General features: G+C 37.7%; 1 protein-coding gene across 1 annotated transcript; it reads left to right on the top strand.

The window, feature by feature from the left end:
* Positions 1-7,597: 7,597 nt before the first annotated feature.
* LOC118754371 (forkhead box protein O-like) lies at positions 7,598-13,964 on the top strand. Its single transcript, XM_036489244.1, has 6 exons — positions 7,598-7,886; positions 10,805-11,026; positions 11,411-11,576; positions 11,667-11,949; positions 12,979-13,097; positions 13,188-13,964. The coding sequence occupies exons 1-6, from the start codon at positions 7,633-7,635 to the stop codon at positions 13,485-13,487; spliced, it is 1,344 nt and encodes a 447-aa protein (XP_036345137.1). The 5' UTR covers positions 7,598-7,632; the 3' UTR covers positions 13,488-13,964.
* Positions 13,965-14,105: the final 141 nt, after the last annotated feature.

Below are 14,105 nucleotides of genomic sequence, written 5' to 3' on the forward strand. Positions count from 1 at the left end.
TGCATGCAAAAAAAAAAATGCAACACATAATTCATTTTTAAAATTGAAGGTTTACAATTTTTTTTCGCTTTTTAAACAGTGAATATAAGTATAATAAAACACAATTCTTTTTTTTCAACAAATCTGGTGGATTTTGATATTGACAGATTTTCTTAAGGTCAGGAAGTAACTGGGCTCAATGGCAATATTTTCCCCTGAAAGGCAATTACATTAGCTTTATTTTGTTTCGTATCAAATTGTTGCATCTGTCGAAAGCGTTGCGATTAATTCGCATGGAGTATTCAAAAAGCACACTGTGCGACGCCTCGGCGGCGTTTGTGACTTATGTGACACTAGCAACGGAATTACAAAATCAGATGTACATATGTACATATGCAAGTAAATAAGAATCGCATATTACTTATTTACATATGTACTTATTTAAGTAGATATGCCTACACTCTTTACTTCTTTACCGCTTTACAAAAAAAAAACTGACAACTTTTATACAGTTTACAACTGACTCACAACCCCACCGATTAATGGCATGTAAGTATGTGTGCTTATATACACTGAAAACAAAATCTGCGTAAATATAACAAAAACTACATATATTACGAAATTTTTCGTCATTCTGTGGCACGAACTTTTTTTTTTTTAATTGTGCAAAACCGTTTTTGTACATACTACAAAAATATGAGACATCAGATCAGAAATGTTTGTAAAATGCACAAAAATCTTTTACAAAAACCTGCGGTTGTTGCTTTCATTTATCACACTGTAAAAACCATAGTACGCGTTATAATACAACACTTTTATAATATTTTTATTGTAAATTTAAAGCATTTTTGTTTACCAACGCTTAACATTAATGATAAATATATAATGAAAGCGTTGTGTTATCATTTGAGCTAGGATTTTTATAGTGTGTGAATAAGCGTATACTTTTCATCTTTAAATTAAATATGAAATACTTTCAAAACTTGTTTAAAATGGCCAAAAACGTGTATAGGACAGCTAAATTTTAATTGAAAAATACGGTTATAGGCAGATAAATGCGCTATTCATCCGCCCATAGTTTTATGGTGAATTTCTGTTACAAAAAAAAAAAACATTGTTGATTCTCTTTTTTCACTGGAGTACAATTCAATAAATTTTCATTTTCTTTAATTTGTATTCCGATTAGAGGACGCTGAGGCGTAGTGGTTAACAGTGCGTGCTACCATTCCGCATGGCCTGGGTTCGAGTCCAGTTTCCGACCAACATCAAAAAAACAAACACTGTTATGCAAAAGTAAATTGCAAAAAGCAATAAGGTTATCAATGGGCTCATTTCTGGTTCCAATTTTAAGGATACGTCTAGCCACATCACATTCAGATACGGAGGAAAATTCAAAAGGTTCGCTGGAATACGTAGTCGAAGTAGGATATGGGGCGAATTGTGACATACAACCATTAGACGAGGCACTACAAAGAAACAAATCATTCACACATTCAACATGTAACATACACTCACTTCTGTCCTTGGTGTGTACCTAGGGATTTTTAATATTCCGCCATAAGTTAGAGGGTAGAGAAGGATCGAATTTGACTGCAAAGAATTTCCGCTTTTCTGCCTTAACTGCCAGGGTGGCTTTATTTCTAGCTACACGAAAAGCATCCCAATTTTTTTTCTTGTACGGTTTCTTGAGAGCTGAATACTGGACTTATTTATGTAACTACATGCGTACTCCCATTTAAACGCATATTCGCATAATTCACTGCTTTTCCTGTTTCCGCATCACCGTTGTAATTGTAGCGGGTGTTCTGGATGAAACTTTAAGTGTAACATCTCCTTTGTTAAAAAGTTGCCAAACCGGCGCTGAATTTGCACAAGCTTTCACACAGAAGTTTAACTATATAAATATTGGTTAACTCCATTAGAAGTTTGTGCAAATCGTCTTCGTCGAGACGCCGTACTCGACAACTGGCGGTTTCCCTCTTTTCTCGAATGTATTGCATCTGCAATTTACATACACACATCCATGCAGAGTACTTAAGTATGCTTACATATGTACAGTGGGCAGCAGAAATGAGTACACGGTTATTTTTGTAAAATATTTGTAAGGCTTTTAGAGTTGAAATTTTTTCGTTATTTCATCATAAAAATATGGTTCATTCTTTAACCAAAACCATATAAATCTAACTTTCGCAATTTAAACAGAGCTTAGAAAAATTTAAAAAATTTTCATTAAAATTTCAACTTTTTAATCTGAACTTTTTTGAGTATGCAGTTCGGTAGCTTATTAAATTTTAATAAAACAAATACTACCAAAACCATGTAAATCAAACTTTTAAACAGGGCTTAGAAAAATTTAACAAATTTTCATTACAACTTCATACTTTTAAACCGATTTTTTTGTTTAATTTTTTTGAGTATAAAAATTAAAAAAAAAGTTGAAATTTTTATGAAAGTTTGTTAAATATTTCTAAGCTCATTTTAAAAGTTTGGTTTATATCATTTTGGTTAAAGCATGAACCATATTTTTATGAACAATTAACAAAAAAATGTTAACTCTAAAAACCTTGCAAATATTTAATAAAAATCACCGTGCACTTATTTCTGCTCCCCACTATACCTATATGTAATATGCAGATGGGAAGTCAGCTAATTTAGAACTAGTAGCTTTCACTGCAGGGTTGTAGCTATTGGAATATGTGTCGAGTATCTGTTACATTATCTAGTAGCCAAATACTTTTTATATCCGTATAGATGTCAATCATGCATTTATGTATGTACATATATAGTTATATACCATGCGTACATACATATATAAATACTATTGTATAAATATTGTATAAATGTATCTATATATGCATAGTAATACGTAAGTAAAACATTGTCTAGGTATTTACATACCTATGAATATACACGATTGTCAGCTGATATGTGTGGAGGAGTGTATTTAACTAACCGACATGCAAAATGCCTAGCATCAACAGTTGTAGGCAACGGAGATTGCGGGGGCGTATGAGTAACTAAATAATAGCTGAGGCGGTAATTTGTGTGTGAACATTACCAAAAAGGCGAGTATGTAAAACGCCCTTTCGATAAAATGCCCGATAAAATGTTTAAGTGGTGTTTCTGTTCGAATATTTTTCACATTCCATTGCTACAAGCGAGTATACTTAACATCTGCGCTGCTTGTTTGCTGATTGATTATAAACAGTCGAACAATTAAAGCCTTTTTACTTGACTGGTAATGCTTATAAAATTTTATAGAGTTATTGCTTTTAGCCTACGTACATATATATACATATGTACATATATGTATACTTACATATAAATACGTTCGTATTTGCATGTATGGCTTGCGTGTGCAAGCCTTAAGATATATTGTTTAGGTAAATGTTTGCCCAAAACGATCGGCGTGCTTTGATTACTTGAAAATCTGTGATGTCATCAAGTGCTGATGTGTATAACTAGTCTGTAAATCTTAGTTTATAGACACGCATGTTCGCTCAAGTATGTATGTAAGTACATATGTTAATGAAATGAAGAAAAAAATTAAGTGCACATACACATACATACATACATGAAGACAGCTAGAAAATTTAGATAAATCTCTAATTATACTGGGTACACGACTGTGTTCTTAAACAGCTTCTCATAAAGCACGCCACAAATCGGAGGAAAAGCTCGGCCAAATACCACCTTGTCCGACTCCCTAATAATTTCTGTGTGGCTTATATTTACAGTTTCTGAATTCAACTAACGATTGACGTCCACACAGACACCTGGTTATCCGCCATTTCGTATTATCTGGAAGAAAAGAGTGTAGTGTGTCTTGGCAGAAAATCGCATGTTTGGCCGTGTCGAATTCGATAGACCTACCGACGTTGGTACAAACTATAATCTACAAATGAATTGTGTGCTATAGCGTCCAATGCTTAGGTGGCGATGGGCAGTTTCCTGAATCCTTGCAGGTGTTCGCTTAGTTTTAGATGTTTAGCGATGCTGGGCAGTCATGGGAGGGGGATGGGTTTTTGTGTGATTCAATTGCGTCCGCCTTCAGGGTGGACAGTGACACGTCGAAAGCCACTCTGATCAGGTCGAACCTCGCGGGGCCTAGCCTACCATGAACTGCGTTCTCTTCTCTGTTTATAAAAAACACGTCGATGTGCATCGGAAGCAGAGTTTGTTGGCCTTGCGTAGCGCACTATGGCGGGTGTCGACACTTTCCGGATGTGCAAGGAATTGCCGGCTAATGAAGCGCATGGACGGCCGAGGGTCTGATAAAGAAATAGTGCTGAAAGTAAGGTCAGCATTGTGCTAATGGTTCGCCAGATTAGAAAGAGGTGTTCCTGTTGAAGACGGTTTGCTTACTCCGCTTGTAGGTCCACCTATAAATTCATAGTTGTGGTGGAAATAATATAGAAATTATATAAAAGTGCAATTTGCTTTAAATTTTAAATTGCCGACCAAATTTAATTTATTTGTCGCTATAATAAGAGAAGATTTCCGACAACTTGAAATTTCTATTTAAATTTATTTTTTATTAGAGAACTTTCGTCCTTCGGTTAAATTAAAGTGCAATATTTGTCTAAATTTTCTTTCTACATTGTTTCACTCACAACAAAATAGCTGGCAAGAATTCTAAGCTTTAACGCGAAGCATATTACCATTAACATACGTAAGTACAACTTTCTTGCTAGACATTTTTTACTTTCCGAAAATAAAAGAGTTGAAGGGAGCCATACAGAGCTACGCACAAAAATCGCCACTAAAGCGCTTAAATAAATATGATTACAGTAAGTGAAAACGATATAACTAACCATGAAAAAATAAATAAAACGCTGAAAGAGTGGGCACATTTTTGAAAATCAAAGCCAACAACTAAACTAAACCAAAGGCTAAACCATTAGCTCAGCCCCATAACGACCTGCACAATAACCAAAAAGTGAGGACGACAACCGTGATATAAAAAACAAAAATAAAAGAGATGAAAAGAAGCGTAAAAGGCACAATTTTGGAAAAAGGATACGTAAACGTGCAAAAAGGATGCCGACGCAACTATTGGCAGTGACGCCAAGAAAAAGTTTAGCAAAAAGTAAAATTAAGTTAAACTTACTTTTTTAGAGTGCCGCAGACATAACTACATACATACATACATACACATGCCTGTGTGTTTGACAGCAGCGAGGAGTTAACTGCTGTTAAAGCACACACACACACTCGGCCACGTACATACATACACCCACCCGCATAGATAGTCTGCGGCGTGATGCGTCGCCTTGCTGGTGCTTCTAGGGATGAGAATGCCAACGGTATAAATGTGGTAAAAGGGCTGCTGCGGCGCATCCTTCGTAACGGTGATAAAAGGCGCCAGTCCGTCGCACGTTACCGTGTGTGCTGTCGCGTCATCAACGAGTTTGCCTGTCTAGTTTTTCGTTTTACTGATGTTTTAGAACCTGTTTTTTTTCGTTATCTTTTGTTGGATTTTTTTTTTCTGTTTTTGCATCACTTTGCTACTGTTTCTCTTTCCCACTTATTTTGGGGCGATTCGCTTAGTTGCCTTGTCGGCGGAAACACAAACGCCCATACTATGCCTTTCAAGGCCGGAGGAGTGTGTGGCGGCGTTTGTACGTTGACAAACTCATAGAGCAGGTGATGTTAGATTTGTTTGTTTGTATTCTTCGTCAGCAATGTGGCTCCAGTGTTTCGTACCTTGAAAACTTTTCACAGCTCCCCCTCTGACCTATGTCTAGTCATCGAAGTCGATGAATCGTTTACAATTGAAACATTCTCTCTCTGCCTTCTTGTTTTTTTTTTTGTTGATATTCGAAGCCCTTGCCGCTTTATTTCTTTACTATCCCCGCACGCGCTCGCTGACAGCTCTTTGCCACACAGTATTTATGGTTTATGTCATAAAATATGAATTGACAGTTCAAATGTGAGCAGTGGCAGCAGCAAAAACCAGCAGCACAACAGTGGCACAGCCAACAGTGGGAATGTTGCGGCGGGAGTTAGAGCGGCAGCGCAAAAGCTACGGCAGTCCAATTAGCGCAGCAGAAGCGTGGCATTTCTTTGGGTTTCTTGTAAGAAAAGCAATAAAAAAGTCGGCAGACAATTGAAATGTCTTCACTAACTGGCGCAGTAGAGTTGATGGTGTGGCGGGAGAGTAGTTGAATACAAATCACTGAATGGTAGACATGGACTGGAACTGTATGTTGTCGCAACGCAGCGGTTTCAATTGCTTACAAATTGTTACATCAGCGATGATGTATAAAAATGAAGTCAACTCACCCTCTCGTGGAACCGTTGAATGTACTATCAGCGAAAGAGGGGATGCGTATTGCAAGCTCAGCAATGCCAGTTGAGGGTTTTTTCAATGGTTACTGCTCGATAATTGTGCGACAATCGAGCTTTATTTTAGTTCGTTTTGAAACAAATCTGCAAAGCATTGATCTAACTGTCAAGACGTTGTTAAGAAAATATACAGTACTGGGTGATTCAATAAGACCGCAGAATTTCTTTTATAAATAAAATTCCAACGACGGGCGCCGGTGTCCTCATCGCAAAACACGCCATGCTCAAAACGCACTTCTTGCACAACGACCATTTTCATAAAAACGTTTGGATCAGTTTTCCACAGGCAGTAGTACCAATTGTCTGAAAAATAACAAACTAAAAAACATTACAATCAAAAAAAACTTGTTGTGAAAGATCAATCTAATCATTTTGGTCGGGGGCCGAAAACAAAGGGTGTGATCAAAAGTGAATTTCGTTCTCGTAGTTTGTTTCCAAGAACGCTTAAAAACACAAGAACGAAAGTGATGACAAAACTGTAGAGAACGTTCTCAATGGGAATTATACAAGAAAAAAACTCTTGGCACCTTCCCAAAGATAACAAAATGCGAACAATACTTTCGAGAATATTTCTAAGGGAAACAATGGGGAAAAAAGGCTCCGGAACGTTCTGGAAAAGTATAGCATGCGAACAAGAGTCTAAGAGACTTTCTGATAGAGTACGACCGGGAAGAAACCTCCTATGGTAAAATTAATCAAAAATGAACTGAAATTTTAATAATAATTATGCATATTAAGTCAACGAAAGACTTAAGAAACTAACTTTTCTTGCACAGAAAATGAAAAATTGTTACATAAATAAACAGTGCCTCCTAATGATAAAGGATACAGAAGTTGAAATGATTCAGCTTTCCTCTGGCTAAGAATTAACAATCGTTATTTTAACTAAAACGATTTTTCATCCCAACACTCAGATGGCCCTCTCATTCTTATCACTAAGTTCACAAAACTTTTGTACTCGTTTTGTTCTCTTGCAGAAGGTTCCCCAGACGTTTGTGTTTATTTTATCTTCCGGGATAACGTTTTCGGCAGTTTTGTTCTCATTCTATTCTTTTTGAGAACGTTTCCGGCAGTTTTGTTCGCATTTTGTTCTTTACGGAAACGTTCCCGAAGCTATTTTGTGGGAAGGTTCTTGATATTACCTACATTTTGTTCTCATACAGAACTAAACCAGAACCGGAAAGAGTTCACTTTAAATTATTGAATAAGTAATCTTTTTAAAACTCGGCTTTTTAACAATATTTTCTTCTTTTTTTTCATTTCTAGAATTCCATTCGTCACAATCTATCGTTGCACAATCGATTTATGCGCGTCCAAAATGAGGGTACTGGCAAATCGTCTTGGTGGATGCTTAATCCGGATGCGAAACCGGGTAAATCAGTGCGTCGGCGTGCCGCTTCTATGGAAACGTCGCGCTACGAGAAGCGTCGGGGGCGTGCCAAAAAGCGCGTGGAGGCTCTACGTCAGGCGGGCATTACCGGTCTGAACGATGCGACACCATCGCCCAGCAGTAGCGTGAGTGAAGGTTTGGATCACTTCTCGGAGAGTCCATTGCACAGGTATCTATTAACTTAGAGTCATGAATATTATATGCTTTAATAAAAAACTTAGTGCAAAATTGCAGTAGTTGCCGCAGTATTTTTGAAACAATTCCATTCGCTTTTTTGCCTCTTTAGCCTAACATTTAGAAAATTAATTTTTTTAGCATCTTGGCAGAAATATTATTCGGTTTTGAAATATTTACACTATGATTTAAATTACCATTTTAATATTGGTTTCTTGCAATGATAAGTTCTTTTTGCAAACTAAATACAAGCGAATGTGGGAACAAGCATGTTATAGCAGCTTTACAATAGTTGCCAAAGCACAAGTTTAGTTGAAAAATTTTATGTGCATATCTGCGGCATTTCGATGATACAAATTAACTAAATTTGGATTAAAACAGAATAAGTCTCGTTTAAAGGGTTTTACACAGACCGAGTCACTGAAAAAGGAATAAAACACAATCTAACAGCTATCAATCTACATCGGTATACCAAAAGGTATACACAGAATAAAGTTTGGAAAGCTCAACTGTGTTGTACAGAAAGCTTTAAGAATGTGTTCGGTCTGTGAGCCAGCATGTTAGTAATGGAAGATTAAGCTTCTATTAAAAGTACATCTTAAACTAAGTCTAAGGCTAGTTAATCGTTAAAATACTATTTGGCTACCCAATTAAATATTGTTTTAAGAAAAATTGGCTCAACTCGAGATAAGTTGTTTTATTAAAATGCTACAGATATGTACTTAAAATAGTAGTTAAAGTAGAAAGTAGATATAAATCATTTTCCAAGTGCGTAATTTCTAGATATTTTGATTCCAGCGCCATCTATGTTTGCAGAATCAGATGTTATCATAAGATTAATGCCCGTTAATACAGAACGTACAATAGGCACGTATTCTCTAGATATCTCGACTCTCTACATCAAATCTAAAAGTCATGTGACTTACAGTTTCGAAGTTACAACTGACTTAAATGCCACGCATATTGGATGTTCCGCTCCCCTTCTATAAACTCATATGTATAAACCATGGAATGGAATTGTGGGTGGCTGGAAAAACTAACAACAATTTTTCCAAGCACTCAGGTCTTGCCCATTGTTGTTAAGGACAAGAGATAGGATTTATGGGAAAGGGATGTAAAGGTGCGGTGGGAATTCATGGCAAACTTACCAGACTCCTTTAGAAAAAGAATGTATCTCGTCCATTTTCAATACAACCGACTCAAAAATGTACCATCTATGTCTGGCAAAGGCCGGATGGTGGCAGCGAAAATGCAAGATGTACACAGTGGCTCCTCGGTACTCTATGATGACCATATGTCGCCCCCAAGGATTGTGCCCCGAAATCAGTCCTAGAAGGGCGCTAGATCCTTGTCTGAGAAGGAATTTTTCTACCACCCTGTCAGACCTTTTCAGGAAGCACTTGGTTGTTTTGCAGGCGTCAATACCACACCAACGCCCCTCATGAGTTTTATTTATGACTCCGGTCAAACTGAAGTCTCCAAAGAATCGCAGTTCTCAATTCATTAGATAGTTCGTTGCCTTGAATACCGTAGTGTCTTGGCACTAATTTTAAATTCATTCCACCTTCTAACGGAGTTCCGCCTCCACTTACATTCCTGGACTATCTTTGAAGAGGTGTTAGCACTTTCCAGGGCCTTTAGAGCAGCTTCGCAAAAACTTCCAATTGAAAGACAGTAAAGCATCTGAAGTTACTGTCCAGATGCCACCCTACTGCATTTTCAGCCTTTGAGCCGTCGATGTAAAAAGTTTTCGGCGAGTTTCCATGTAGGAAATCTAAATACATACTTTCTTCCAAAGGAGACTCCAGGCATCAGTTTTTCAATAGTTGCCAAAAAAAAAGATATTGCTCTAAAAACCGATCGTCCTGCCACAGCCCAAAAGAGAAAAAACCGTGGTTTTGACCATTGGCTTGCGCATACTACGTGACGTTTGGTCTGATTAAAACTATGTATACTAAGGTTGTCTTGCTGGGATTTACAGCAAGGCAATGCAAAGTGCACCATTCATCAATCTTATTCAAAATTCTAAGTTTCTTAACGCAGACCTCCCTCAGAGATTTATCTGAGGACAGTGGATGTGAACGAAGCCTTGCACTAACAAATACCACAAGTGAGTTGATAGCCTACCTCGCTGAGGGCATCTTCTCCCAAACACTAGAATGGTATAAAGGCTAGCTTCGTCCCCCACTGTCAGCAGTCTGCTAGATGACATCAGGTGAATACACCTAACGGCTATTTTGTGCACTTCATGTCTTCTGGCCGCAGAGCACATAGAGTCAAAGTTAGCGCTGTTTAACGCCCCCTCAATATCAGAAAAGACTACCGTTAGCTTCCAATCTCACCTCGATATTTGTTACAAAGTCCTGTTGCTAAGGGGACTGTCGTATTGTGACTCAGAGTAGCTCACTTCGGCCGGTTGCAATGCTGAGTGCCTGCTACGTGAGAATTTGTCTATCATTGAGGCATCGTAAGCTCTTTTAATGCTTTGCCTTTGATTTGCGGTTGGTCCCTCTGATTGAATAAATATATTTGTCTTTCAGGATCTGCCCTGAATCCTCTGCTTATAGTTAGCTGTTTTAAAGGGTACCAAAGACGCCTGAAAATTAATTTGTGTATGCAAATTAATACTTAAGTAATATGCACTATGCATTTATCCAGAAGACGGAGAATTTTTATTTCGTAAAACTAATATGCCTATGTAGCTAAAAGTGTACATATGTAGTTCATAAATTTTTATTTTAAGTAGGAATATTTACAAATTAGTTCTGCATACATACATATGTTTTATATTTCCTAATCAGTTTTTAATTTGATTTCAATTAAATTTTCTTTTTTTTAAATTTCTTTATTGCCTTTCTTTTCATTTCAATCGTGGTTGATTAATTTTGTTACCTTTTCGCGACGCAATCAAAGTGGTAATTTCCAGTTGTCACCAGACTTCCGACAACGCGCCTCTTCGAATGCCAGTTCCTGCGGACGCCTCAGTCCGATTCCAGCGCTAATAGGACTCGAGCCAGATTGGAGCTTTGGTGCCGATTACACAAATACAACCATAACGCCGGCACAGTCAGCGTCAATGGATCAATTAGCCGGTTCGATAGCGGACGTAAAATTGCCAAAGGATATTCTGCAAGGGTCAGTGACCATTTTGATTTTTGTAATTAATTATGGAAAACTGTTTATTTTTAAGTTAAATGTTTTTGTTTTTTTTTTTTTTGCTTTTGAAAAGGGTGTTTGAACGCAAATTTTTATTTCCAAAGCATGCCGATTTGCACTATTTTGCAACAGAAAATGTGTTTTTATTTTTTTGTAAAGGCCTTTGTGTATGCATGTCTATGTGTTTGAGTTGTGCATACTGAAGTTCTTTTATATTTCTGCGTGTTAAAAATTAAGCTAAGTATATACATATGTACATGCATATGTATGTATGTTGTTTCCCAACTTCATCGCCAGCAGATAAATAAAGTGAATTGTTTTGTCTCTTCCTTTTACCACTTAACGGTCATACGGTTGGAGTAGGTTTAGCGCTGCCTCGGGTATACCCACACAGCCGCCACCACCCTATCAGCCGCCACAGACATACAGCTTGAATGGGCCCGTCGTATCACAGGGTTATGGCTTACAGGCCCAACAGTGCATGTTGCATCGCTCTCTGACGTGCAGCTGCTTGCATAATTCACGCGACGTACGTAAATATAGATATATTTTTTTTAATTTATAGTTCTATAAACTTGCGTTGTTTTTTTCTTTGCACCTTTTATTTCTTCGCCCGCAGGGTCTGTCACCTAATTCTGTCACAACAACCATGTCTCCCGCGTATCCGAACAGCGAACCATCGTCGGACTCTTTGAACACATACAGTAATGTGGTTTTAGATGCCGGCAGCTCTGCTGGCGTTGCGAATGATAATGGCACCAGTTTATTGGTTCAACAGCAACGACAGCAACAACAGCAGCAGCAGCAACAACGACAAGTGCAGCAGCAACAACAGCAACAACAACAACAACAGCAACAGCGTCAGCAGCAGCAACAACAGTCACTTAGCACAAATTTGGAAGGTAGGTGGCTAGATGAACAAATTTGACCGGTAAAAAATATGGCTATCGAGAGAAATTATAAGTTAGTTGAAATTACTTAGCTATCGTTAAATTCATCGTAGCGTAGTGATCAGCGCATTATTTGCGTAGCAGCTATGATAGTTGCCCCATCTTATCGATTTTCATAGCTTAAAGTTTAATGAGCTTAACCATAAAAAATTTAATGGATTTAACGAGCTTTATGTAGTCACAATTTCCAAAAATTTTATATTTATAAGCAGTTAAAGTCTTCTTAATTTTTTATTAATTTTGGTATAAGTTTATACATCGAGAGTTCTGTAGTAACTAGCTTTTCTCGCATCATTCGTCGAGATGTCCTTTTGAGCATCTGTTCATTGGAAGACTTAAATTAGTCACGTGCAGACTCCCCCAGCTCAGAGAATTCTGTGACCTTTCACCGACATAACTAAACTTACCAGATTATTGTTGAGAATGGACCACTGCGACCTTGAGATCTAACTATGCCTTTTATAGATTTCTAGTCTGTCTATTAAGTTAGTAGCTGAGAGTAATTTTAATATTTACCCTAAATATTTTGATTAAACTACACTTTCGGTTATGCGAGGATCACCTAAGCGCTGTGTGGATCAGTACAGGTCATTGTTCCGAAATCTTCCGCACAGTTTCGATGCTCGCCCTACCAAATATGCATCGCTTCTGCAGTAAGTTCCCAGTTTAGCCAGGTAATTGTTCAGCTTACAGTGTCCTGTAAGAATTTCTGTAATAACTCGTAATTTATTCGTGGATAAGCTCAAGCATTCCTCTTTATACTCTATCGGACTTTACAAATATTTGGCCAAGTTTAAATGTTAAAAAAGAATAACTGTTATTTTCGGTCCCTGCTATTAAACATATATATCATGACTATCGGTGTAGGCTTCGAAGGTCGTTAGGACTAAGATTACCTCTCCAAGATTTTTGCACTCAAGTGCCATCAACTACCATATGAATTAAATACCCAAATATTGTAATTTTTTTTTGCATTCGCAGACAACAACTGCGCATCAACACTTATCGGGCAATGCATGGAAGCACTCAATAATGAGCCACAAATTGACGAATTTACACTAGACAGCTTTCAACCTGGCCTAGAGTGCAATCTGGAGGAAGTGAGTATCAAATTATCTTGTAACCGCTTGAAATAATTTGAAACAATGTAAACTCTCTGCCGATTCTCTCGCTACAAATTCACATTGCAGTTAATCCGACAGGAGATGAGCATTGACGGCATGTTGGATATCAACATCCCATTCCCATCTGACCCCACAGCTGTTGGCAATGACAGTACGAATATTGTTAATAGCGCCCTCGGCGGGGCGAATAATGCGCAGCACCAGCACCAGCAGCAGCAACAACAACATCAGCAGCAGCAACAATTGAATCAGCTGCAGGCACAGTTACCCCAGCAACAGCAGCCACAATTGATGCCATCGCTGCTCAATAGTATCGCTAGCAATAACAACAACAGCATTGTAAAGCCACCATCTTGGGTGCACTAGAGGAGTGGGCAGCGCTGGAGTGAGCAGTTAGTTTAATAAATAACAATAACAAAACATTTTTAGCTAAATAAAGTGGTAACCTAAGAAATGGATTTGCATGTAAAAAGAAGAAAAAATAAAAGAAACGCAGGAAAAAAGCGCGGAAAGTAGCATGAGTGAATCGGTTGCGAATGCGAATACCCGGCGATTGGGCAACTGCCGGAAGCTGATGGGACTTAGAGTTGGGTGTGTATGGGTTTCTGCGTGCCACATGCCGGGATACTTTGTAGCGCATTACCAATTTTGCATGCAAATATTTTTATAGTACTACTCAGTACTACAAGTACTACATACCCGTACATGCAACCATAGAAGTTAATAGTTGATGAATTGATTTAATCTATTCTCCCTACGCACATACATACATATGTATACATGTAAGAATAATGCCAACGAATTGCTTCTACCCACAAGTCAAATCAAACCCAAGTTCGAAAAGAAAATGAAGAAATGAAAAAAAATCAAAAGAAAACATATGTATGTCATAAGGATTAAGATAGATAATTGGATGGATAAGAAATAAAACTAAGCAAAAAAAACAAAATCACAACTTTGTGTCTAATAATCAAGGACAATAGC

This window comes from Rhagoletis pomonella, unplaced genomic scaffold, assembly GCF_013731165.1.
Source record: "Rhagoletis pomonella isolate Grant_MI unplaced genomic scaffold, Rhpom_1.0 Rhpom_scaffold_03788, whole genome shotgun sequence".
Classification (NCBI taxonomy): domain Eukaryota; kingdom Metazoa; phylum Arthropoda; class Insecta; order Diptera; family Tephritidae; genus Rhagoletis; species Rhagoletis pomonella.

Excerpts from the sequence above, each read along its gene's own strand:
- LOC118754371 (XM_036489244.1), top strand. The coding sequence starts at position 7,633 with ATGCGCGTCCAAAATGAGGGTACTGGCAAATCGTCTTGGTGGATGCTT. Across the intron at positions 7,887-10,804 it reads TCGGAGAGTCCATTGCACAG|TGGTAATTTCCAGTTGTCAC; the intron begins GTATCTATTAAC and ends ACGCAATCAAAG. Across the intron at positions 11,950-12,978 it reads ACTTAGCACAAATTTGGAAG|ACAACAACTGCGCATCAACA; the intron begins GTAGGTGGCTAG and ends TTGCATTCGCAG.